General features: G+C 35.8%; 1 protein-coding gene across 3 annotated transcripts in view; it reads left to right on the top strand.

Annotated features, from left to right (window-relative positions):
* Positions 1-27,857, top strand: part of RASA2 (RAS p21 protein activator 2) — a 109,331-nt gene that overhangs the window by 62,095 nt on the left and 19,379 nt on the right. Inside the window, exons 8-19 of one of the 3 annotated variants that reach the window (XM_034661895.1) lie at positions 123-199; positions 1,189-1,290; positions 10,331-10,487; positions 10,809-10,957; positions 12,517-12,631; positions 13,080-13,154; positions 13,847-13,970; positions 16,306-16,412; positions 20,864-20,947; positions 21,540-21,617; positions 25,669-25,742; positions 26,289-26,395. In XM_034661895.1, the coding sequence (XP_034517786.1) occupies positions 123-199; positions 1,189-1,290; positions 10,331-10,487; positions 10,809-10,957; positions 12,517-12,631; positions 13,080-13,154; positions 13,847-13,970; positions 16,306-16,412; positions 20,864-20,947; positions 21,540-21,617; positions 25,669-25,742; positions 26,289-26,395 (1,249 nt within the window). Of the gene's footprint in view, positions 1-122; positions 200-1,188; positions 1,291-10,330; positions 10,488-10,808; positions 10,958-12,516; positions 12,632-13,079; positions 13,155-13,846; positions 13,971-16,305; positions 16,413-20,863; positions 20,948-21,539; positions 21,618-25,668; positions 25,743-26,288; positions 26,399-27,857 lie in introns of all 3 variants that reach the window. The other 2 variants (XM_034661894.1, XM_034661896.1) reach the window with 2 other exon arrangements.

Raw genomic sequence — 27,857 nt, 5'->3', positions numbered from 1 at the left:
CTAGGTTTTTTCCTCTGTTTATAATAAACACAACTGAACATTTTAAGGATGATAGTTTTTTAAGTTCATGAAAGAAAAAAATATTTAAAAATTTTTTGTAAACTAAAATATTTTGTTCACAGGTAACCAGATCCAGTAGTTACACAAGAAAGTCCCAGTTCCAGGTAGAAGAGGAGGACATTGAAAAGCTAGAAATTAGGTATTTGTCTTGGAGTTTTACAGAATTGCTTTTTTTGGTGCCAAAAGAAAGTCCTAACTCCAAAATAGAAAAAATCCTATAAAGAAAATAGGTGAACCAAGCTTAATAGACTTCTCTTTAGCAAGTTGGTTGATGAAATTTAGAGGAACGTGCATCTAATTTAAATTCATATTACCTTTTCAAAATCTGTTTTCTTTGCAGAAGTAGTCAAGGTGTATTTATTTAAAACGAAAGATGATCTAATTTTCACCTATTTTATTTTTAATTTTCACAAATTTAATTGCTCTTTAAATTTCTGAATCATAGCATAATGGATGCAAAGAATATATAGAAAAGTAATTATATATTAGCCAATTTAGAAATAATTCTTTTATTCTTCTTAACATATCTGCTGTCTAACAGAAATTTCAGTGAGGTAAGAAGTCTTGTAAGATAATTCAACAGGTGCATGTGTTTGAAGTTTGTGCTATTTAGGTCTTATATCTCTATGCTGTTTGGGAGGGGAAAGTTCTGTAAGTGCATGTACAGGTGTGGTGTTAACAGTGTGTTCATCTAAAGGGTGTGTTAGTCACATGTTTGGAATGATCAGGTAATGTATTTTTCTAAATCACCTATCTTTACATATTAACTGGCTTTAATTGAGAAAGAAACTGTAGACTTGTGTTGGTTTCTTTTCTCAAATTCAACAAAGTAATGCTAGTTCTTACTGCTTCGGGTTAAAATAAAGCCTAGACTTTGAAATTAAGAAACTTAAGTGCTTTTTTTTTAGATTATTTAAAGTAGTTACATTCTGTGCTTATAAATAAAAGCTACTGCAATATTTTGTTTTCTTAGTTTAGTTAGTGAGGTATATGACAATGCTAACATCTCTTACTTTTAAGCATGTAAAATTAATGCTATAATACAATCAAAGTGATTTGAAGCTACCTGGTGGCGTGCGTTCTCTTAAACATTGTTTGCAAAATATAAAGCCAGTTTTAAATTTTCAGGATCGACTTGTGGAACAATGGAAACCTGGTCCAAGATATTTTCCTGGGCGAGATAAAGGTTCCCGTGAATGTGTTAAGGAACGACTCCTCTCATCAAGCCTGGTAAGAAGACATACAATTCTAGTGAACTCTACAGTAGGTCATCCCCTTTAATATACTGTACATGCAAATAAATGCTTACTATAAGCGTATTTTTAAATTTGAGGTGGAGGAGAAGGCTCCATAGCTCAGGGGTTAGAGCACTGGTCTTGTAAATTTGAGGTGGAATAAGCCAGAAGTCACTATAATCGATTTGGTTATTAATTTATTTTTTCAGAAATAGAAATACATTGATGGTTTTGTGACTTAACCTCTAATACTAAGATATAAGAACTGAATTACCTAGGAATATTGTTCAGTTCAAAAACGAAATCTTAACTCTAAGGAGAACATGAAAATCATTTAAAACATTACATAAGAGTTGCCCGTGTGAGAAGATGCTTGGTCACAGATCAGCATCTGCAGTACAGAAGCCTTATTAATGGTGATGGAAACTGTGGATGTTTGAAAACAGAGGGTTTATGGTAAGGAATCAACTGTTCATGGAATCTAACCAGTGATTTTCCTTTATCACACCCCACTGAATTCCACTATGTATGGCCCTGATGTTATTTTCTAAATGTCTAGGGTCAGGACGCCTGGGTGGCTCAGTTGGTTGAGCGTCCGGCTCATGATTTCAGTTCTGGTCATGATCGCACAGTTGTAACATCAAGCCCCACATTGGGATCTGTGCTCAGCTAGGAGTCTGCTTGAGATTCTCCTCCCACCCCCACTCATTCATAAATGAATGAATGAATGAGTGAATGTGTGTGTGTGTCTAGGGTCCAGATGTTGAGCTGATTCAATAAATGACTTTCTTGAGGTGCTCTGGTGGCTCAATCATGGTTACAAGTATCATCTTACCTTTTCGTGTCTTTAACAGTGACATTAAACTGATGGTAGATAAAATGTAATATTCATACATTAAACTGATGTTATTTTCCTTAGCAGAATTGATGTGAAACTATCATTTTTTTCTGTCTCGATCACTTACAAGCATGCTTATCCTTCCCCTTCCAGTAGGTTGCCCAGCAGCCCTCATGCTAGACTTGGGTTTCTGCTGAGCATAAAAAAACAGGCCTTTGTCATTTGCCTCTAAGGGCCACTATTTAGAACTCAGTTTCAGTGCCTAGAAGAGCAGTTGAAACTGAGTGTTTAGATGTTTCTTACTGTGGGCATCAATCTCATTTGTCTTTAAAAGAGCCTGCCTCTCCAGTGGACCGTCAGCCATTCTTCATTTTGAACTCTGTTGTAGATGGATTTTTAGACTCTCAAAATTTTTATTTTATTTTTACCTCTTACTAATATAGATCTAAGATTTATTGGTTTTTCTGGTGGCATTTTGTATAATTTCAATAATGTTACACACCTTTGGGGGGAGATTAAACTTACTTTGAAAAATGGCGAACATTTGAGGCGTCACACCCCCGCTTCATGTCTTCTTCCACTTTCTGTAAAGTAGCATACATTTTAAAATGAAAATCTCCTGGGGTGCCTGGGTGACTCAGTTGGTTAAGTGTCTGCCTTTGGCTCAGGTCATGATCCCAGGGTCCTGGGATCAAGCCCCACATCGAGCTCCCTGCTCAGTGGGGAGTCTGCTTCTCCCCCTCTCTCTACCTCTCCCCGCTGCTCGTGTTCTCTCTCTCTCTCTCTCAAAGAAATAAATAAAATATTAAAAAAGAAAAGAAAAAGAAAATCTCTGCACTCAGTTTGTTAAGTCTTTAAAATTGTATGGCATGCCACAGGTACAAAATAAAAAGTGAGTTGTTATGGCTCCCATGACCCTTCAAAGTGAACCTGAAATGCACCACCTGGCTTGTATTTTAAGTAAGACTTTTCCAGACAGGCTCTCCAAATCTGGCAAAACTTTGTCCACCTTTGCAGGATGTAAGAACGCTAACAAACAGAAATTAAGTTTATTCCTATAGATTTCTTTTTTGCCAGTATTATTTTAAAATATTTTAAAGCCAAAAGTATAAATTCTAAAATTTATACAGCATGCAGGGTGGCTCAGTCGGTTAAGCATCTGCCTTCAGCTCAGGTCATGATCCCAGGGTCCTGGGATCAAGCCCCAAATTCTGACTCCCTGCTCAGCATGGAGTCTGCTTCTCCATCTCCCCCTCTCCCTGCTTGTTCTCTCTCTCTCTCCCTGTCTCTGTCTCTCTCTCTCAAATAAATAAATAAATCTTTTTTAAAAATTTGTACAGCATGGAATAGAAACATCTCCTAATTCATTTACACTTCCATAGATACAAGGAAGTATAGAAATCTGAATGCCATTTTCTTTTTAAGTCAGAAATTAAAGTCTTAGGCTCCTTTGTCATTTGTAGAGCTTTAGCATCCCCTTGTGGGATTGATGGTAACTGCATGAAAACTCGTGAAAAGCTTTCTTTACCTTCAGGATTTCAGGCATATTCTTTCTAATCTTGGTAGTAAGAAAGAGAATAATTATCAGTAATGTAATCCTGTCATTTGAAGAGTTTCAGTTTGCTCTCCTTTTTCACATAATTTCCAGTTAGTATTTGTCTATTATAGTCTTCCCAAAAACAGATTTTAATGGTTCCAATTTAATTTTATCCTCAAATTACAACATGATCCAGTCCTTCCCCCATTCTTTTCTTGGCTTTTCAGTTCCTTAGCAATGACTTACATTCTTTATTCTGAAACTTCTGTCAGATGTTAAGAGTAGCTTGTTAGTGTTGATAGTAACTCATTTTAACTTTAACCTTATAGATGATAGAATTTTGTATGATTTTTTGAATTGGTAGTATACTCACATGGTTCACAGTTCAAACGGTAAAAATCTGTGTCTTGCCCCAGCCGCTCAGCTAATCATTTCCCCTCTTCTGAGGCAGTCACTGTTTTGAGTTTCTGGAAATATTTCATGGAATGTAGTCAAATATGTATATAGCCTTCTTTTCTCCTCTTTACACAAATGGGCACATACTGTACCCTGACCTGTACCTTGCTTTTCTCACTTACCAGTGTAGTAGAACTTTAGTAAATATTTGTAGAACCTTGGCAGTGGTTAACAGGATGGACTCCGGGGGTGTCTGGGTGGCTCAGTCATTAAGCATCTGCCTTCAGCTCAGGTCATGATCCCAGGGTCCTGGGATCGAGCCCCACATCAGGCTCCCTGCTCTGTGAGAAGCCTGCTTCTCCCTCTCCCACTCCCCCTGCTGGTGTTCCCTCTCTCGCTGTGTCTCTCTGTGTCCAAGAAATCAATCAATCAATCAATCTTTAAATAAATAAATAAATAAATACAGAAATAAGTAAATAAATAAGTAAAGAGTGTGGACTCTGTAACCAAATTGCCTTGGTTCAAATCTTAACCTCTGCCATAACTACCGGTGTGACCTTGGACAAGTTACTCCACCTGCTTGGCTTTGCCTTTCTCTAGCTATAAAATGGGGACGGTACAAATAGTACCTGCCTCCCAGAGTTGTTAGAGGATAAATGCATTCATCCTCATAAATGAAACTAACTGCAAGTGCAGTGACCATGGGTATAACTCATGCTCTCATCATTACAGTGACTGCTGTTGTTATCACCATTCCTCCAGAGCAGTACATACAGAATTTCTGCATCCTTTGTTGTCATACCAGTATTCCATTGTTTGGGATGTTAGAAAGAGAACCTCAGAAGCAGTCTAGTTCAATCTCATTTCACCAGTCCCCATAATGTCAGTGTCTTAATGTGTGCAAAACCTTTGTGTGATTGTACGGATTAGTACAGTTTCCCCCCAAATGATCCAACAAGTAAAAATGGATATTAAGAAAAGATAATAGAGGGGCGCCTGGGTAGCTCGATCGGTTAAGCATCTGTCTTCGCCTCAGGTCATGATCCCAGGGTCTTGTGATCGAGTCCTTCTTTGGGCTCCTTGCTCAGTGATCTCTCTCCTTCCTCACTTGCAGCTTGTTTCATTTATGAAACAGTGGGGCCTGCTTCTCCCTCTGCCTGCCGCTCTCCCTGCTTGTTCTCTCTCTCTCTGACAAATAAATAAAGTCTTTAAAAAAAAAAAGACAATAGATACAAACATCTTTTCATATTATAATTTTCATGCTGAATATAAGATTCAAGTAGTAAATGAAACAAGTCGTTGGGGTTTTTCAACGTAAGCACTTTATACATATTTAAAACTAGATTAATGTTTTACTTGAAATGAATTGGTTGTCTGGTTTGCTAATTTTTCCACCTATCTATAATCTCCTATCTTAAGTAAAAATCCATTGATAATGCTTATCTTTATGGAACCAGAAACAGCATTCAAGTGTTAGTAGAACTACCTCTGAACAGTTACTTTCCAGCTTCTGAACATTACTTCATTATGCTTGTTTTCAGCTTTATGAACAAATAATTGTAGTTTTTACTTGCCTGCCTTAATTTCAATTATACAGACCTTATGGTTAAAAATTTTCAAATGCTAGGTTTTTTTTCTATTAAGGTGCTGCGCTGTCAAAATGGCTGAATCTTGAAAGCATCAGGATTACTTTTACGCCTCTCCAATTGTGAATAAAAAAATACATGTAGAGCAACTGAATTCCACTTTCAGTTAGTAATTCCTCTTTATTTCCTTTTTCTTACTCTTCAAACTGAAATGCTTTACTCAAAAAGTGAAGAAAATATATTTGATTTTTTTTTTTTGCATCCTTCGAACCTTACGCATGGCCATGTATCCTCATTTAACAAATCTTGAGGGTTTTCTCTTTACCTCTGATTCATATAAGATTACTTAGTCCACAAGGGATCCTTCAAGGTTTAAATAGAGCCTTTTTTTTTTTTTAAGATTTTATTTATTTATGCGACAGAGAGACAGCCAGCGAGAGAGGGAACACAGCAGGGGGAGTGGGAGAGGAAGAAGCAGGCTCCCAGCGGAGGAGCCCGATGTTGGGACTCGATCCCGGAACGCCGGGATCACGCCCTGAGCCGAAGGCAGACGCTTAACGACTGCGCTACCCAGGCGCCCCTAAATAGAGCCTTTTTAAACAATGTTATAAAATAACATATCGCATTTATATAGTTATGTTAATAAGTACATTTATCTATAGTTTATTTATATATTTAAGTGGTAACAGTTATATATAAACCTTATATAAATAACAACTGCACAGTGTTTACTGTGTACCAGGCGCCATTGTAAGTGCTTTACTTATATAACCTCCTTAGAGTTGTTGTAAGAATTAAATCAATTAGATACTATTATTACCCCTTATTTAGAGTAATAATGTAAGGAAACAAGCTCAGAGAGATTGAGCAGTTTGCCCAAGGTCACACAGCTGAGATTTGGACCAAATATTCTGACTCCAAAGTTTATGCTCTTAACCAGTTATTATAATAAATTGTACATTGGCATAAATATATTTTTTAAAGATTTTGTTTACTTATTTGAGAGAGACAGTGAGAGCACAAGTCAGGGAAAGGGACAGAGAGAGAAGCAGACTCCCCCCTGAGCAGGGAGCCCAATGAAGGGCTCGATCCCAGGACCCTGGGATCATAGCCTGAGCTGAAGGGAGACACTTAACCAAATGAGCCACCCAGCTGCCCCATAAATATTTTTGAGTATGTTTAAAACTCAGAAATATTTGGGGTGCCTGGGTGGCTCAGTCATTTCAGGGTCCAACTCTTGATTTTGGCTCAGGTCATGATCTCAGGGTCATGAGGTTGAGCCCCATGTCAGATTCTGTGCTCAGGGTAGAGTCTGCTTAAGATTCTTTCTCTCTCTCTCCCATCCCTTTGCCCTTCCCCCCACTCGTGCACATGTGCTCTCGTTCTCAAATAAATAAAAAATGTTTTTTAAAAAACCTCAGAAATATTCTCTGTTTTAAGCTGAAATCAAAGATTTGAGTGGCCCCTTGCTTTATAAAATACTGTTAAAAAAAATTAAAGGGGCATGAGGGGAGGTGGTGACTTGAGGTATTTTGAAATTTTATGTTTTTTCAAGTAGACACAGATGAGATACTGTCCCCAGAAGGATTTCTCTTCCAAAGAAACCCGAGGAAACAAGCTTAAAAAATGAGGCAGGGTCATGATCCCAGGAGTGAGCCCTTCTGGGGTTCCTGGGCATTCTAAAGGAGTGCATATATAAAAATTAGTAACTGGCATAACATTGCCCTAACCCCTCTGCACAGAACATGCCATGTGAGGATTATAGATCTGTTTTGCTGCTATATTGTAGTTTTATGAAAGTAACAGAGAGGCAAGGCATACTCCTTCCTCCAGTAATTTGGTGATAAGGGAATTAAAGTTGCCTTCTGAGCAAAATTCCTATAGAACAAGCCAAAACAATCTGTAAATCTGACTAGAATACGGGGACATTGGTTAAGATTTAAGATGGGTAAGTGCAATCTTAGGGAGGCAGAACCAATTTCTAACTATAATACAAGTATTTCTATCCTACCATATATGGAAAACACTAGTTAAAACGGAAGGAGACTATTAGAACAATACGAAAGGATCCCAAAGAGGCAAACATGGGTAGGTACTACCCATTTAATACAATCGAGGGGGAAGGAGATTCTGCTCTAGAAGCATTACTATTTCCTTGTCTTAGCTGAGAATTCTTAAGACTGCCTCAATCTCTGTGTTGTATCTCTGTACTCACCATAGTCCCTCTATAATATAGCTTTCCAAATAGCTTACCAGTAGGTAAAAAATGTATTAATCAAATAGATTAAAAGGTTGTATTAACAGGTTAAAAAAAAAGTGTATTAGTTGCAGTGACAAATATAGATGAAGCACCCTGGGAAACAGTGATAATTGTTGAAGCCGAGTGGTAAGTGCATGGGGGAGGTGGTGAGTTGAGGGTATTCATTATTAATATAACCACTCTTCACCCTATTTTTGTGAGTGAACATTTGCTTGCATAATAAAATGTATTGGTCACAAAAAAAGTGCAGGTATTTTTACTGCTTGGCTGTTGTATTTCTTTTCATAAACTTAGAAATTGGCTTTCTACTTTAAATATACCAGTCTCTATGCTCAGTCATTGCAGTTCAGGTTTACTTTTAGATAAAACTCGGTATCTGAATTTGTAAGCCTGCAAAACATATACTAGATTGTGGAACTTGACTAAAGTAATGTCCTTTTCAGGATGTTTGGTGATCAGCCAGCTAGACTTTTCCTTAGAGGTACTTCTGGGTCACCTTTGCTAATAGGCTTATAATGCAATTTTTTTCCTCAGGTAAATCTTTAAAACATTATTTCTCAAATCAGAGAATAGAAATTCTGAAGGCTGGTGTTTCAAGATAGAGATTCCTCTTTCGTAGATAGTGATATAATTTCTATATAATTTCTTCTTTAATTGTATCTTTCTCAAAACTAATAAATATTCTATTAAATCCTCCCTACCTTCTGTTTTTAAACAAGTTAGTGTAATGGAGAGGCCATAGGTGATAAATACCAAAAGTAAATATCAAAACTAATGACACTACTTTGTAAAAAGTATTCCAGGCAGTAAGTAAAGGAGGAATGATAGAATTCTAAAACTATGATTTTGGGACACCTGGGTGACTCAGTCAGTTGACTGTCTGCTTTCGGCTCAGGTCATGATCTCAGGGTCCTGGAATCAAGTCCCACATTGGGCTCCTCGCTCAGCGAAGAGCCTGCTTTTCCATCTGCCTGCCGCTCCCCCTGCTTGTGCTCGCTCTCTCTGACAAAAATAAATAAATAAAATCTTAAAAAAATAAAACTATCGTTTTATAATCTGTAACTGTTAATGACTGTAGGCGGTGCTCATCAGTGTCTGCTAATATCACAAAAAGAGAAACAGACATTAGTGCCTCTTTGTGGAACTACACAACACTATCAGCGAAATGTTCTTGCCCGCATATCAAATCTGAATCTAACCAAGCCTCTAGATCTAACTGCCAATATACAGGAAGTACAGAGAGGACAAAGAACATGTTACGTGACGTTATGGAGATAGAGATAGATTTATCATAATCCCAAATGTGGAAAATTCTATTCTAACTACCTGATTTCTTACGGGGTAGAGGGAATCTATAGGTTAAAAGAAACTTAAGTATCAACAAGTTACAATATGTAGACCTTGGATACATATTGAACAAACTGTAGAAAAGTATTCATGATAAAGTTTGGGAGAGTTTGAACACGGACTGGATAATGATGATTTTTAAAAGTTGTATGTAGTTATAGTTATATATATTGAAATATTTATAGATGAAATTATAAGATGCCTGGAAATTGCTTTAAAATAATGCAGGAATGGGATGGGAGGAGTGAGGAGAGGTATGGCTGAAACAATAGCCTTGAATTGATGATTACTAAAGCTAGGTGATAGGTGCGTGGGGGTTCAATAGATACACTGTCCTTTTTACTTTTGTATGTGTTATTAAATTTCCAAGATAAAAAGTCTTTAAAAATAACTATTAGATTTCTGATTTTGGTCCTACAAACGCCTCTTGATTTCTAAACATTTTCCTTGGAAAATTTTAAAGCTGTCTTTATTTGTACATACATATTTTTTGCCTTCTACTTACCTAAAAAAACACTCATGTAAATCTGATTTCTGCAAATAAAAATATTTTCAGTGTAGTTACACTGTTTCTCCTTTAATAGTATAAAAATCTATTTATAAACCTTCAATCACTAACTTTTTAAAAAATAAGTTCAGATTTTTATATATATAAGATCTACTTTAAAACAAGATCACTTATGCCATCTTGTGATATGTCTTATCTATTTCAGCTAAATGTATGTTTCTTAAATTTAGTTAGTGAGATGTTATTTTTGATTATACACTGGATTTTAAATCTTTCATTTTTTATTACCTTTGCCTAAATCTGCAAGCAAATTAAACTCTCATTCAACCCCTTTGAGATCTTAATTTTTGTATGACCTGTACATTTTGTTTCCCAGATAAAAATCTATTTATAGCTTTCTAGTTTGATATACAGCAGATGTTAAGCCTCTGAAGATTGATAGTTGGCTCCTTACAAAGTGTCCTAACCTTAAATACTAAGTTGACTTTTTTGGTCTGGTTTTCTTTTATAGCTTAGCTGTTTATTTACCTCATCTCATGAAGTTGATTGTATTTTTACTTTAGGTACTTGCTACAACCAAGAGACAATGGAAACAAGTCATCTAAAACCGATGATCTGGGGTCTCTTCGATTAAATATATGTTATACGGAAGACTATGTGCTTCCTTCGGAGTACTATGGTCCTTTGAAAACTTTGCTGCTAAAATCGCCAGATGTTCAGGTACTTTAAAAATCTTAAGGGTATGATTTAATAGGAAATGGCTAAAATTAATTCTGTAAGTAATGTGGAAAAGATTTCAGAGTATCAAGTTTTATTAAAGTAGTCAATATATAGATATTTAATTTATCTGAACCATAGTACTGTGATTCCAGTACGTGCTTGAAATTTCATCTCTGAGAAAAGTTTTAAAAAGTTAAATATTATTCTGTACAACAGTAGTAGTGAATAAATATGCTTGAACTACTTACACAGGCTAGTGATTGAACATGTAGTCATGTTTGCTTGATTTTTGTGCTTGTTTTCTGCCTTTCTGTATTCTAGCCGATATCTGCCTCAGCTGCTTACATTTTGGGTGAAATTTGTCGAGATAAAAATGATGCTGTTTTGCCCCTTGTACGACTGCTGCTGCACCATGATAAACTTGTTCCTTTTGCCACTGCAGTGGCTGAATTAGACTTGAAGGATACACAGTAAGAGTTACATTAAAGTGTTAATTATGTGTATTGAAATTGGACTTTAGTTTGCCAAGTTGTTTTGTAATTTCACTTCTTTTTTATTGACCAGCCTCACTGGATAGGAATCTGAAAAGAAGTGCTTAGCAAGAAATAAAGGGCAGTTCTTTAAGTTAGCAAGCAGTATCCACCAATAGCAACATTAACAGTTAATGAAGGATTTTTTTATTCAGTGTTGAAATTTCTTGTTACTAATCTTTGCTGCTTCTTGTAATGATTCATGTGTCACAAATAAAATACCAGGTCAGAAGTTGGGGTTTTTTTTTTTCTTACCCATTATGTATCACCCCTATATACATATGTGTGACATTATGAAAAGCAGTCAGGTGGCTTCCCAGTCCTGTCATAGCACCATCTCTTACACACACACACACACACACACACACACACACTCCACTTTTATAGTTCATTGTTATGGTTTGCTTTTTTAAAAAAACTTATATTCTTATTATTTTTGGTAAGTAGTTTTGGTAAGTTTGAAAAGCCTAATAGCAGCAGGCTTTTTTAAAAATTTAAGTTCAGTTAATTAACATATAATTTATTATTAGTTTCAGAGGTAGAGGTCAGCAATCATCAGTCTTAATAATACCCAGTCTTATTACATCATGTGTCCTCCTTAATGTCCATCACCCAGTTGCCCCATTCTCCTCACTCCTCCCCTCTAGCAACCCTCAGTTTGTTTCCTGTGATTGAGAGTCTCTTATAAGATTTGTCTCTCTCTCTCTGATTTTGCCTTGTTTTATTTTTTCCTCTCTTCCCCTATGATCCTCTGTTGTGTTTCTTAAATTCTACATATAAGTGAGATCGTAATAATTGTCTCTTATTTTGCTTAGCGTAATACCATCTAGTTCCATCCATGTCATTGCAAATGGCAAGGTTTCATTCTTTTTGGTGCCTGAGTAGTATTCCTGTGTGTGTGTGTACACATACACTACATCTTCTTTATCCATTGGTCTGTTGATGGGCATCTGGGCTCTTCCCATATTTTGGCTACTGTGGACATTGCTGCTATAAACATTGGGGTGCATGTGCCCCTTCTTTTCACTACATCTGTATCTTTGGGGTAAATACCCAGTAGTGCAATCGCTGGGTCATAGGATAGCTCTATTTTCAACTTTTTGAGGGACCTCCATACTGTTTTCCAGAGTGGCTGCACCAGCTTACATTCCCACCAACAGTGTAGGAGGGTTCCCCTTTCTCTGTATCCTCACCAACATCTGTCGTTTCCTGACTTGTTAATTTGAGCCATTCTGACTGGTGTGAGGTGGTATCTCATTGAGGTTTTGATTTGTATTTCCCTGATGCCAAGTGATGTTGAACATTTTTTCATGTGTCTGTTGGTCATTTGTATGCCTTCTTTGGGGAATGTCTGTTCATGTCTTGACAGCAAGCTTTTTAAATGGATGATAAAAATTACTAAAATTGTATATATAGCCAAAGTCATATATCTCATGTTATTGATTTCACAGCATTTGTTTACTGCTCTTGGTTTCACCTTATTTCTGTTTGTATTTCAGAGATGCAAACACAATTTTTAGAGGAAATTCCATGGCTACCCGATGTCTGGATGAGATGATGAAAATAGTGGGAGGGCACTACCTGAAAGTCACATTAAAACCTATTCTAGATGAGGTATGGGCTATACCTCTGGTAATGGAAGTCTGTGTGGCCTTATGATATAGCCTCTCTTTCATCAAGTGACCTAGTGACAGGGATGACACATGTATTACTGAAAGAATAAGGCTGAACCCTTCAGAAGTACCTTTCCATCAGTGGATTTTTACTTGAAGGGCACATTGAGTATAATCTGCGTAATTATTTTTTTGTTACTGTCTTTCTTTCTTTTTTTTTTTTTTTGGTTGTTGTTACTGGATTTCAGTTTTAGCTAGAGTTTCAAATATATGAGAAATGAATTTTGACAGTTCTTTTGCAGCATTGTATACATTATATCTGGATGGGGGTTAAAACTTTGTTACAGTTTTAATTTTTAAAATTGTATTATCAGAGAAATGATGTTATTTTTCATTTTGCCAAATTATTTAGAAAATAGCATTAAATGGAAAATTAATCTATCTTCCAGATATGTGAATCCTCAAAATCCTGTGAAATCGATCCTATTAAATTGAAAGAGGGAGATAATGTAGAAAATAATAAGGTAAGTCCTCGTTATCTTTACAACTGCCTTAAAATGGGCCTTCTCCCAAACATAATCTTCCATAATGCTGTATGGAAGGATGTAGTGCTTTTTATTCTTTACTTAATGCCCATACTATTAGCAGCATTTCCTGTATCTGGTTTTTAGAATGTTCATTTCCTCATGGGGTTTCACTTTATTTTTGTTCTTGATTATCTCTCTTTGGTTCTAGTAACAATAGTGGAATAAGGCTGTATCTAGTTGCAGCCTCCATTCTAGCCATTCCTTTGGGGTCAGACTGACCAGGCTAAGTGGCACAATGACTTGGTCAACCAGCATTTTAGTTGTCTCTGGGAAAACAATTACGTTAGAGTCACAGGTTTTCATTGCACTAAATAAAATTGCCACAATGTCCGTGTGCCTGCATGTCTGAGTTATTTCCCTGATTTCCCTTTGGATCATTTTATTCTCTATTGCTTCTTGGGAAGTTTATTCCATACATTCACTAGTTATATTTAGCTAGTCTCAATCGAATTTGCTAAATGAGGTCAGGATATAAATTGTCCTTTGAGCAAGTTGGGAGAAGGGAAGCAGAGCTTTAGTATAGTAGATAGTAACTGCCTAATTTCATTTTCACTGTGTTGTTTTCCATAAAGGCTATGGATAATGTGTAAAAGTTAAAATCCTGATGTTTACTTTGTTAAATCCTACAGGAGAATCTGCGCTACTATGTAGACAAGTTATTCAGTACAATTGTAAAATCAAGTATGAGCTGCCCCACTGTAATGTGTGATACCTTTTATTCTCTAAGGCAAATGGCTACTCAAAGATTTCCTAGTAAGTGCCTTGTTTTACTAAAACATGCCATTTCTTTTTCTGTATTTGATTTTTTTTTATAGGATTACTGTGGATTTTGGCTTACGTGAAATGTTTAAGGTTTACAGTCGTCTTTGCAAAATAATTATAGTTTTTTATGAAACATCTGGTTTAATTTTCTTACAGTCTAAAAACATATATTGTTTATTCAGTATAATGACAACTTATTACAAAGAGCAAATCAAAAATCACCATTATTTTTAAGAAAGGCAAACATTTAGAACTGTAACGTAAGTAAAAGTTTATATTAGGTACTTAGGAGATTGTTAAATGTAATAAACAAAAACAACCTTTGTTATTTGTACCTTTTTCACTTCGTGCATTTAAAGAATGAGAATTTTTAGTTTAATATAGCTGCCTAGGTTTGACAGTTTGAGAATGCTAAGGTTTTGGTGGTGGGGCATTTTTACAGAAATGGTTTGAGACATTAGAAACATCTGTATTGCAATAGACGGAATTTTGAGGCACATGTATCAGTCAATACATGCTTTAATTTTGTAAGAATAGCTATGTCAAGGCTTTGTTTAGAAACACATCATAAAAATAAGAGTTGCTATCTCTGATTGTCAATATTTGCAAATATTCTAATTATATGCATCTCTGATAAGTAAATAAATTTGCTATAGCTGTCTTACCAGATCTGCCTATTGTAATGGAGGAAGGGGAAGGAGGTAAGGTGGCTACTTAAATAAATTATTAGTCTTACCCAGCTGTGTGAGACTATAAGTGTATTTCTGTAACCATCCGAAGAAATTTTGGTATTTTATCTTGTTCTTTCAAGTGTGTGTGTGTGTGTGTGTGTGTGCATGAGCGCATGCATGGTGTGTACATTTATCTGCCCCTCCACTAAATTTACCCAATGCCAAAGTTGTAGGGCTTAGTTGTCTCACTAACATGTATAAATTCAGACCTAGATGCCTTTGCTAATTCTACTAAAGACATAAACAATCAACTTTAAATAAGTATACTAAATCTAGGCTTTATAGCACAAGAAAGGGAGCAGAGATGTTCACATATGGCGAGATGAGCTGCTCACTGAAATTATATTTTTAAATAGTTAAATCATGACAAGCACATGGAGTATTTAGTGTGTGAACAAACGCGGTGCTAGCCTGCATTACCTCCTGCTCCTCCTCTCATGCTCACACCACCACATGAGGTATAGGTACTGCTCCCCTTAGGTAAATAATGGAACTGAGGTTTAGAAATGTTACATAACTTACTCAAGGTCCAAGACATGGCCAGCAGACAAGGAGGGTCTCCAGCCTGGGTTTGTCCTGTTCCAAAGCATATTGCCAGTCATTATACTCTGTACTACCCAGTGATCTTGGCCTTAAAAAATATGTTTAATTCTGTTTATAGAAATGATCTAAAACATATTTTATGGCTTTTTATAAATATAAATGTTTTGCCTTTTTTGTTGGCTTAAATATTAATTTCTATATCCTCAGTAGACTACAGTAGTGATAGTTTTGTTGTCGTAAAATATTTTCATATTTTCTCATTTGTTCTTCCGTTACCCTGGGAAGATGAGTGGAGAGTAGGGAAGAGACAGCGAGTGGGCAGCAAGTATTATTGGAGAACTACAAATTAAATGACTTGCCCACGACTACCTGTTGAGTGACTTATAAGAGTTAAAACTCAAACCAAATCCAGACTGTTTTTTCCCCTCACTATCTGCCTCTCTGTCATCTGGCTGTTCTGTTAAGTATTGACTCCAGTTTGAACAAAAGCAGGTGAATGACGAAAACCACAAGTTGTCTTCAGTTCATCTTCATTTTTATATGGAATATTGATCACTTTTTTAAAGGAAAGATTCCTTCCAGTTGTTTTTATTGCATTGTCTTTGATATTATGAAGACTTTTGAGGGGGAAAATTGAAGCAGTATTCTAAAACTGAAAATAACCCATCTTGAAGGATTCAGTCTTAAAGGATTCAGTGTTACCACTAGGTCGTGCTAGATACTACTTTTATTTTTGTTGCAATTTCAGGAGTCTCCTTGCAGATGAGGAAAGAGGTCTTTTTTTCCCAAATTAAAATATTTCTGAAAACCTGGTAGCTTTGCCTTTCGCTTTTTAAATTTTTTTATTATTCCTTTCAGATATTTTTAGTCATAGGATTTTTTCCTCTAATTTAGTCATAATCATTACGGTCATTTCATCAACTCAGTTCCCATAGACAAATTATATTGGTATCCTATTTAGTTTACATGTTTTTTCAATATTTTTTATTTTGTCATCTTTGTTTTTTAATTCAGTGTTTTTGTGCATGACGTTTCACCATTTTTTCCTGCAGATGACCCTCATGTTCAGTATTCTGCAGTGAGCAGCTTTGTGTTTCTTCGTTTCTTTGCTGTAGCCGTAGTATCACCTCATACTTTTCATTTGCGACCTCATCATCCAGTAAGTGTTGTTCTTCTCAAAGCTTTATTCCATTTTTATTTATTTTTATTAAAATTTTAAAAGGATAAAATAACAAGCCAGTTTCACTTGGCTGTTTTCTTATAACTGGTATTTACTACTGGGCATTTTCCTTGGCCATTTCAGTCTTTCAGAGAAGGCTGAAAATTTCAGTTTTTGTTGCTGTTAAAAGATACTGCACAACAGTAATAAAATGTTGATAGTTGTTGAAGCTTGATGATAGGTACAAAGAGGATCCATTATATATACTGTCCACTATTGTGTGTGTTTGTAAATTTCCCTAATACTAGGGTGGTTTTTGTTTTTGTTTCTTCATGAGTTACAGGTTTAGTTTAATCTCAAAGGTAGTTTTAAATCTCACAGAAATTTGAAGAGGCTCATTTCTGAAAGGTTTATTAGAAACTTTGGAACATAATTGGTTGGTATCTCCACATTTTTTACTTTTTATTCACCTGATACTGTAAATATATGAGATTTAAAACTTTTAAGATGTTCTGAAGTCCTATTTAATTATTTATATCTGAATCTATACTGCATAGATATACATGTTTCTTAAAATTTTAAAACTCTTTATTTTTGCTCTTTTGTTTCCTTCTTGTATGGAGTATTTTTGCTGATTGTTTAACCTTTTATGTTCCACATAGTTTATAATCTTATCTAATGGCTTTTGTTGCTAATTGGTTAACACATAATAATAATAATAATAATAATAATAATAATAATAATAGCCAAAATATTTTTAGGGCTTTCTAGTAGGCTTTGTTCTAAGTACTTTATGTGTTTTAACTTACTTGGTCGTCCCTGTGAGGTAAATTTCTATTATCATCCCCATTTGCAGATAAGAATATCACAATTCAGCAATTTCTCCACGGTCACACAACTGATCAAATATGATTTGATCTCACTCAGTTTGAACTGGTTAAACTGGAATGCTGTCTCCTTCAGTCTTCCCAATCTTTGAGCTCACCCCTGTTCTTTCCTGCCTCTTAGGCAGTAAGGTGTTCGAACACCTGTAATGTTTCTGTCACTGTGCTCAGTGCTAGAGATACAGTGATGAGGAAGATACGCTCTGCCCTTTCGAAACTTACAGAGAGTAGAGAAGACACATGGGTTTTGGAGTTAAACTGGGCTTTGAAGGCCACTCCTCTTCACAGCTGCATGACATTGCCCACTCATTTTACTTTGAGAACTGAATAGAACCATGCTACTGTTGAAGCAACACACCCTTTCTTGCTAAAGGACAAACAGTCTGTGAATAGCTGCAGCAGAGAGTGGGCCAGTGTCCTTTTGATCACAGGACTCTCCTTTCTTATGGCTATGTTAGTGAAGCTGTGCAGAATTCTGGGTCTGAGAAAGCTTAGTAGCAGCATTCTGGATATAAACAGAACTCCTACCTCTGAGTTTGTGACCCTGCATTGTATTCAGACTTGGATTTGCATATTTCTATAACAGATGTTGCAATAAAGTCCTTCTAGCCACAAACTTTTTATTTTAGGTCACTTTTCCAATCGGTATGCTAGGAGGACTGGTTCATACTGTGTCATATAACTTTATTGTTTGCTTTTAAGTGTAAACTTATCCCTCTTTTTAAGAACTTTTCATTCTAATTGAGAAAATAGGACAAATATGTAAGATACATCACCTAAAACTAGTACCTGATTTTTACCAAGTTAAGGCATACTATGGAAATTGAGAGCAAGGAGTAATCCCAGGAACTGGGAGTGATGGGATTGTCAAGACGAGTATTGAAAGTTAGAGTGGTTTGGGAGGAGAACCATTTAACAGTTGTTGGATTTACATTTAGAAGTTCTTTGAATTTTGAGAAACCAGTTTTAGTAGAGTACCAGAAAATCAGATTGCAGAAGATTAAAAAAATAAATAGGTAAATGTAGTCTTTAACCAGGAAATATATCAAAATTGAGCTTGCCCTAATAAAAGCATAGGCATATTCAAACATGTACATGTGTGTATGTACATACACACATGAATGAATAAATTTTTTAAAATGCTAATTTTTAAATACAGGTTATGTTAACATTGACGTGGTAGACTACTCTTGTGAGAAGTTTCATGGTGGGGGGAAAAAGGATTGAACCATTTTTCTCATCATACCCCTCATTCTCTCATTGATAGCTCCTTTCAAGACTCAGCCAAGGCAGACTTCTCTAACCCTCTAGTCTGGGTTAAGTTCCTGTCTTATGTATACCTGTAGCATCCTGTGGCTTTCTCTGTCTTGACATTTGTCATACTGTTTTATAACCATCTATTTACAGTCTCTGAATGTGGACTGTCAATACCTAAGAGTAAAAGTGGGATCTTTTTTAAGTTTCTGTATCCCAAGTACATACACACTTTCTAGGACAGGTAGACACTCAGTGAATGGTAAGTGAAAAATAGTAGCTCAGAGAGGGAGCTGGTCAAATGATGAGTCTTCTCCAAAATGGGAAAATCTACATGTGGTTTAAACGAGGAGAAGAAACCAACAGAAAGGGAAAAATTGAAGAGAGAAGAGGGCTTGCTAATAACCAGATCAATATCCTGGAGGATTCAGATTATCTTGAGAAGAAAAAGTGATGGGTCTAAACCTTAGGAAAAGAGTAATTCCTCCTTTGAGATAAGGTGAACCGTATGAAGTTGTTTTGTGTTTTGTAAATCAAAAGGAGTCAGATAATAGTAATTTCAAATGGTTCACCCTAATGTAAGGGAAAAAGGATAAGATACGTTGTTTTGAGGTAAGAGATTCAACATTCCAGTTGAATTTAATAAATGTTATAAGGCAACTACTAGATGCCTGTGCCAGGCTCTGTGCTAGGTACCAGATGTCTGAGGTACTGGACATCCATAAAAAATTATGACGGCAGATGGTAGCAGGGGAAAAATTTAGAACAGCTTGTATATAGAGTACACCAGGGAATCAATAGTAACTAAATGATATGATTGTCACACAGTAGTGAGGGCCATGTGGATATAAACAAATATGTGATGTGCAGAAATTGTATAATATATGCTTTGTTCTTTTTTTTTGGTTCAGGGAAATCATAACCTAAAACAGTGATTTTAAAACCAAATTTGAACAGGGACGTCTTGGTGAGATTCAGTTCAAATTCAGTTTATTAACCATTGTTAAGAATCTTAGGTTCTGGGGCACCTGGGTGGCACAGTGGTTAAGCGTCTGCCTTCGGCTCAGGGCGTGATCCCGGCGTTATGGGATCGAGCCCCACATCAGGCTCCTCTGCTGCTTCCTCTCCCACTCCCCCTGCTTGTGTTCCCTCTCTCACTGGCTGACTCTATCTCATAAATAAATAAAAAATCTTTAAAAAAAAAAAAAAAGAATCTTAGGTTCTTCAAAGGCAAAGAGTTGTAGGGACCTTTTATACATATGGTGGAATCCTGAATGTTCTAGCAAAAATATTTCTGAATAACCTTAATTAAGATGTATAACTATTTCATAAATATATCATAATGACCATATCCAGATATTCCTTTTTTTCCAGATTGCCTTACAACCTGATCGTGTCTTCTTCACATTCACTGTCATTTTCAATGTGGGAATACTAAAATATTAAGGAATGTAACCAAAAACTAAAGCAATTTCTGTATCTAAATTTTCTTAAGTCTGTGTTTTGGTGGAAGATATTGTTTATTTGAATCTCCAAAATAAAGAAATTCTATATGTGATAAGAGAATTGGTTATACAGATATATGGATTGGTGGAAACTCATTGGGTTATGTACATTTAAAATCTGTTCATTTCACTGTATGTAAATTATACCTCAATTTAAAAAAAAAGGGGGAGCAAGGACTCATCGGGGGAACTGTTTAATCCATCTTATTTATATTGAGTTTTTTCTGGTAGGCAGGCCTGAAAAATACCTTGGATAATAGATCCAAATAGTTACCTTCTGCTAAGATCCTACATGAACCGGGTAACTTCTCATTTCTTAAGCTTAGTTAGGTTTTTGCTTCCATGATGAAAACAACTGATTATACAAGCTCTATCAGTTATTAAATAGGCTTAGAGGTGGGTTGAGTACAGAAAATTTGGAAATTGCCATTTTAGGTTACAAGGTAGGAAAAGTAGATGTGATTGACATTTCAGAAGTGAATACAATTTGTTAGGTAGTCCAAGCTGTCATACTGTACAAAACAACATATATAGTATTAATTAAAGTATGACTTTCAGAAGTAACACATTGTTGAATACAATTACTTTGAGAGGAATTATAAATGACATCTGGCTTCTTTAGTCTCTTAATTCCTTAGGTGAGTTGTGCCCATTGTAAACTAGGGTTTAACAACACAGGTGGTTTGAATGAATATTTTTGAATCACTGTATTAAAGCAGTGTAGCCTGTTCACTGTATTCTACGTCTTACACAAATTCTATTTCTTAAAAACTTAACAGGAGTTTTGTGTCTTTTTTACATTCTTTAGGATCCACAGACAATTAGAACATTAACCCTCATCTCAAAAACCATTCAGACTTTGGGAAGCTGGGGGAGTCTGTCCAAAAGCAAGGTAAGTCTTTATATCTTTTGCTTTGTATTCACACTTCTAAATGCTGTTATACCTTATGATCCCTTCTCTCTCACTCCCTTCCAAATTAAAAACAAAGCAAAACCAAAAATATGCATATCCAGATGCAGTAGCCATCTTTTAGATAGCCGTTGTGTCTTAGTCACCTGTTAACGAAGTTTTATTTAAACTAATACATCTAATTAAAGACTTCTTCAAAAAATGTCGTCAATCTTCTAAATTTTTTTGTTTCGGAAAATAGTTACTTTTCATTTAAAAATGTAATTTACATTAACGTAATGAAATTGTTATTTTTAAGTGAATTAATAAACATTTAAATTTGTAAAAAAAATAAAGTAAAAAAATACGTCTAAGAGGAGAGAGTCTAGTGAACAGATGCAAGAACCTTCTATGAATCTGTTTGTGCCATAATCGTCTAACAGCTGTTGAAAGAAATTCCACTCCAAACCCTATAACACTCTTAAAATACATGATTGAGTCCTTTAAGGCCTTAATCCTCAGCTTAGAAATGCAGTTCATTATATTCTTAGTTCTCTATTTAACATACATAAATTCTGTGTGGTTTTTTTCCTAGTCAAGTTTCAAAGAGACATTCATGTGTGAATTTTTCAAAATGTTTCAAGAAGAAGGATATATTATAGCAGTTAAAAAGGTATGATTGTTTTACTCTGGAAATACTAACATTTCTTATATCATATAGCACTGGAGAAATGTTAGCATTTCATGTTATTCCTAGAAGTCAACCCCCCGTTTAAGAAAATAATGTTTAAACTGTGAAGAGGCTGTCTTCTTCCTTTCTTCTCCCATACAAAACTATGGGATTGTAGCTGTGGAAATACCTAAATGTTAGCAACCACTGCTATTGCCACTGTCTTAATAACACAAATGACAAATAGCTAGAGTTTGGGTTTCTTAATAGCAGCGCTGTGGACAGTTGGGTCAGATAATTCTTGATTGTGAGGTCCTGCCTTGTGCATTGTAGGGTGTTTAGCGGCATCCTTGGCCTCTGCCAATTAGATGCCAGTAGGATGCTTCTAGTTTTGACAACCAAAAATATCTGTAAACATTGCCAGATGTCCCCTAAGGAACAAAATTGTTTCTGATTGAGAGCCTCTGGTCTAAGAGGGGTAAAGGCTTAGTATGGTGCCTGATATATGGTGGATACTTGTCATAGTAAAAAAGAATATGTGAATTAGTGAACATTTTATAAACAAAATAGGCTTATGGTAGTAACCTGAAGAAAGTTACTATAAATTAAAATGTATTGTAAATGTACAAAAGACTACAGTTTATAATATCCTAACACAAGGCCTATAACCTACAAAAATTGCTGTACTTAGAAATTGAGAATGTTTTGAAAGGATCTTTAATTTCTTGAGTCTTAGTTCTGAATCATTCTAAATAAAATGTAGCTTTATTATAAAACCCTAAAATTTGTAAAGTTACTTTGAAGTACATCTAAATTTGGCTTGAAGAAAGTACCGTATTGTATTTATCATGATTCTGATTTAATGAATCAAAATTAGTAAGGCCAAATTTTAAACATTTTATTCCATTTCTATAGCATGATTGATTCACAGTTGACTGCCAAGAGTATATTTTGTTGAAGTATATGTACTTTTTTTTTTCATGCTTAGGATTCTTACAGGGACTCAGTAAAATGAAAATGACGATTTAAAAAAAATTAAAGCCAGTTGGAATTTTTTTTCATCTAGAATAGTGCAGGTTCGATCAAAATCTTTTTAGGCAACCATTGAAGGCTTTTGAGGAGAAAGACTTTGAAAAGAATAGGCAAAGGAAAAGCTGCCTTTTTATTTGTAGGACATTGTTAAAACGTGTGGGACAGTGTAGGCAGACTTTTGTTGGCAAGATTATGATGTACTGTCTTTTGTTTTAGTGTTGTTTTGCCATTTTTTATGACCTAGGCTATGGTAGCAGCTGATTTTTTTTTTCCTAATATAATCAGAATGTGTGGAGTTGATAATGTCAGTGGAGAAAACACTTAAGGGTGCCAGGAGTTGAGCCTGTTCCTGATCTGTCCTGTGTCACCTACTCACATTCACATGGGCTATCACCATAGTACATTTCCTGTTTCAGATGTGGATCTAGACTCCTAAACTAGGATGATAGGATATTTTGCCCTAATCTAAGATTTTTCTTTATTATTTACTAGCTAAGTCTGGATATATGCATTGCTAGAAATTGCAAAAGCCTGTGAAGCCCAGTTTCTCATTTTGTATTGGTGTACTGTTCCCACAGAGTTTAGGAAGGGCAACATGGATAGTTCTAGTAACAGAGTGACCATATAATTTGGTGTCCAAACCTGGACACTTTAAATAGTGAAAATGAGTACTGTTGATAATGTTGGGACCACAGCTATAGACAGGGATGGCCCTGAGCAAATTGGGACCTATATTCACCCTCCTATAGTTCATCTTAATTATTATGTTTTCTTTCACTTTATGTAATTGTATTTACCCCATAGTTCCTTATAAATACAGCAAATAAAAATGTAATAATTATGAATGAATAATAAATATTTTTCAAGTAAATATATCAGTGCCTTCAGGCAAATACTAAAATGAAATATTCCAGTACATCTCTTACCCTCCATTAGTGGATGGTCCATTTGTAACAACTGGAAATATGATAGGACACTTGTTTAATTCCCTTGTGTACTTTTTTTTTTAAGATTTTTATTTATTTGACAGAGTGCGCAAGAGAGAGTTGGGGGAGGAACAGAGGGACAGGGAGAGAGAGAATCAAGCAGAAGCTCTGCCTCACAACCCTGAGATCATGACCTGAGCCAAAATCAAGAGTTGGACGCTTAGGGGCGCCTGGGTGGCTCGGTCGTTAAGCGTCTGCCTTCAGCTCAGGTCAGGATCCCAGGGTCCTGGGATCAAGCCCCGCATCGGGCTCCCTGCTCGACAGGGGGCCTGCTTCTTCCTCTCCCACTCGCCCTGCTTGTGTTCCCTCTCTCGCTCTGTCTCTGTCAAATAAATAAAATCTTTAAAAGAAAAAAAAAAAGAGTTGGACACTTAACCGACTGCGCCACCCAGGTGCCCCATTTAGTTCCCTTATATTACTTGTTCTGTATCACCACATATAATGCAAAAGAAACTGTTCTTGCTCCTTCACTTACCAAGATTTCCTTCTTATGTGCTAGAAGTAAATATTGGAAAAAATTTTAAGTATGGCTTCTAGTGGGCAATCTTGTTTTTTTTTTTAAGATTTTATTTATTTATTTGACAGAGAGAGAAACAGCCAGCGAGAGAGGGAACACAAGCAGGGGGAGTGGGAGAGGAAGAAGCAGGCTCCCAGTGGAGGAGCCTGATGCGGGGCTCGATCCCAGAACGCTGGGATCACGCCCTGAGCTGAAGGCAGACGCTTAACGACTGAGCCACCCAGGTGCCCCTCTAGTGGGCAATCTTAAGCCAGTCTTGAGAGAATATGACTCCCCACGAATTCTACTTTAGATTAGGCACTTGTGCCTCAGTGTCGTCGCTATTGGAATATACTTTTTTTTTTTTTTAGTCCTAAGTGGGACACCATAGAAAAGTATAAAGGAAAAAGCAAGGACTAAACAAAGAGGTAGTTCATTTATGGGACAAAATAGAATTCCTCTCTAAAAACAAGAATTGTTCTTTTAAATACTAATTTATTTTTCCCATGAAGAGACACCCACATGCCAGGAAGCTCTTGACCAGTCAAGGTAGCATATTCATGAAGCTAACTGCTCTTCACAGGAGTAGCTTGCCATTGCTAGAGATGGCTACTCCAAATTTTCTTGAGCCACCATATTCCCATTCTCCCTACGAAGTCTATAAATGGTGACTAGATTTCCACGTTATTCCAGAGAACTCAATTATATTTCAGTCATAATTGTGCATACTATCTGTCAGGGCTACAGTCAGTTATATATAATAGAAGTCAGCAAAATCTTTTCTGTAATGGGCCGGTGAGTAAATATTTTAGGCTTTGCTGGCCACATAAGGACTCTGTCCCATATTCTTCTTTGTTTTTGTTTTCGCAGCCCTTTAAAAATATAAAACCTGTTCTTAACTCATAGGCCTTGCAAAAACAGGCTACAGGTTGAATTTGGCCCACTGAGCCATAAATTGGTCATCCTGACATATAATATAGGTTCACAATCCTATATCTAAAATCTTTGGGACCAGAAATATTTCAGAATTCAGTTTTTCAGAGTTTTAAAAGAGAATAGGTCTGTACTATGCATTATACCCCTGTGGGGCCTGAGGTGGTGCTGCATAATCATACACATTATAGAGCAAGGTATATGAATATTCACACTACGTAAGATAAATAGACTATAAATAGCCTTTGGTAGTTCAGATTAAGTTGTGCTCCCAAATGAGTTTACCGTAAATCAAAAAACAAAAACAACTCTTTATTCAGAGCTCTATAGATTTCACAGTGGTTGTTTAAGGATTGTAGATTGAGCTGTTTTTGTTGGGAAACATATTCTGGGTTTTAAGTAACTTGAGAATATACTTTTTAGAACACCTATCCAATGTGTAATTTAGGACATCCTCTACAATTAAATATGTGTTTTGCCTTATAAGTTACAATTATGTGTATTGCTTAAAGAAGAACTTTACAATATTATCAGTGATGTTTAAGATAAACTGAATTTTTGATGTATGTTATCACAAAGTGTAATTTTTGCCCATTTCCCTGTTTAGTTCTTGGATGAAATTTCATCTACTGAAACTAAAGAATCCAGTGGTACGAGTGAGCCTGTGCACCTGAAAGAAGGGTAATTTAATGAATTTAGAGATTAAAGTTATGTGTCAGTGTAGGTGTTATATAAGTACAAAAGCATAGGTCTGGAAGTGAGGAAATCTAGGTTTTGTTCGTGTTAGAACTGCTTAAATAACATCCATCAGGTAAGTCACACTGTCATATAAATTTTATGCCACATGGGCACGATTCCTTGTGCATGCAGTCCTGGAGTAGTTTTGTAAATATAATGAGATTACGGGTATTAGAGTACTTTGAAAAAGTAACAACACTCTTCAGTCTTGAAGTAGTGTTATCATTGGAAGTTAAAAGGGAACTTTACTTAAAGTTTGGCCCTTTTAGTTCTGAATGGCACAATTATAAATATTAAATTAATTTAAAGACTCTATTCCCTTAGCTTGGCCAAAATAAATGCAGAAGTTACAGATGACAAAAACATTTTCATGTACTTAATATGATCTTAAACAGCCCTTCATGTCATTTAAAATTAAAGAACAGTTTTTGTTTTGGATGAACTATTTTAATATTTATAACTAAATTTTCCTATGTGTTGTTTTGGCAGTGAGATGTATAAAAGAGCTCAGGGAAGAACTCGGATTGGGAAAAAGAATTTCAAGAAACGGTGGTTCTGCTTAACAAGCAGAGAGCTCACTTACCACAAACAGCCAGGTAGTTGTGTTTATGCTTTATTTTGGGGCCTTTTCCTGGTTCTCAGTGAAGATATCTTTTTTTTTTGCTGCTTAATGTAACTCTGGCAAACCTTTTCACTAATATTACTGTAGTGTATAGTTTCTCACAGTGATTGTACACACATTAAGGATGCGGTAAATATTTGACAAGTGACACCATGTAAATTCCATTTTTTTCCCTCACACATGCTCTGTTTTCTAAAAAATCCCTAGTAAATTCCAGTTATCTAGATCTTGCAAGTTTCTTTTAACTCTCAGAGCCAAATTGGTAAGAATCAATATCTAATAAATGAGAGTATTTCAGTGGTTTGCTAGATAGCATCAGCTAAAAATTTCCACAGTCTTTCCATGGATTATGATTCCTATACTGTTACCAGATTCATTCTAGACTGTTGGCCAAGCTACCTTCAAGATGGAAATTTTAATGATTTGCTTCCTGAGAAAGCACAGTGGGCTGTTTGGATAAGGAAAGCCATCTTCCTGCAGTGTGATTTGAGGGATTCAGAGAGGCACAGTTTATCCCTCAGTGGACTGACACAGTGCTTAAAATGTCCGCTTTTTAAGCTTATTCTTTTGGGGTAAAGCATGATCCACAGAAGGCCATTAGCTCCTTCCAGTATCCTAGCAAGAACTTGATAACTAAATCATGGATCACATTTAGTGGAACTCCTTTTATTCACGGTGATCAGAATACAAAGATGGTCACTTAAAGCAAGAATCATTTAAAAACAGACAAAAAGGTACATACATACTTTAAATATTTATACATTTGTTTACCAAATCTTTTGATAGAGAATCAAGATCTCTTCTTTGAGTATGGATCTATAGATTGGATTTCCCCCTTTGTCTTTCTTGTGCAAATATACCCATAATGCATCAGTTTTCTGGTTGATTTCTCCAAAGTGAATTTAGAACTTAAATACTTGAAAAGCGATCCAAGTACAGAATCCTATTAGATTTCATGATAGTCACCCCTAATCTTTTATAAGTGTCTCACCCCCATATAAATCAACTTTATTTATATGGGTGTGGACCTCCTTTTTTGAAGCTTCTCAAAGCATTCACCTGATTTTCAAATAAACGGTAAACCTCTTAGTAGGGGGTGCTTATTATGTCACTTCACATATATTTAAGTAAATTATTACAACGTGGAAAAATTGCATAAATAGGTTTGGGAACAAACCCAACAGAGTTGGTAAACAAAACTGCCTAACCAATGGAAACAGAGGGACCCAGGCCTTAACAAGTAGCAGCCTAGCAGCCACAAGCACTGAGCATCCCATGAGCGTCATTTGTTACGTCTTACAGTGTACAGGGAGAGAGCCTCAGTTAATCCATTAGCTCTGTTAGGTAAAGACCTGTTAAGAGAGCTTCTGCTATAAATTCTGAAATGATAGTGAACACCAGCCATTGGGTGCTTTCAAGAGAATGTAGATTTAACT

Source organism: Ailuropoda melanoleuca, chromosome 6, assembly GCF_002007445.2.
Source record: "Ailuropoda melanoleuca isolate Jingjing chromosome 6, ASM200744v2, whole genome shotgun sequence".
Classification (NCBI taxonomy): domain Eukaryota; kingdom Metazoa; phylum Chordata; class Mammalia; order Carnivora; family Ursidae; genus Ailuropoda; species Ailuropoda melanoleuca.
The sequence above is the reverse complement of the archived record's forward strand: the minus strand, read 5'-3'. Positions and strand labels throughout refer to the sequence as shown.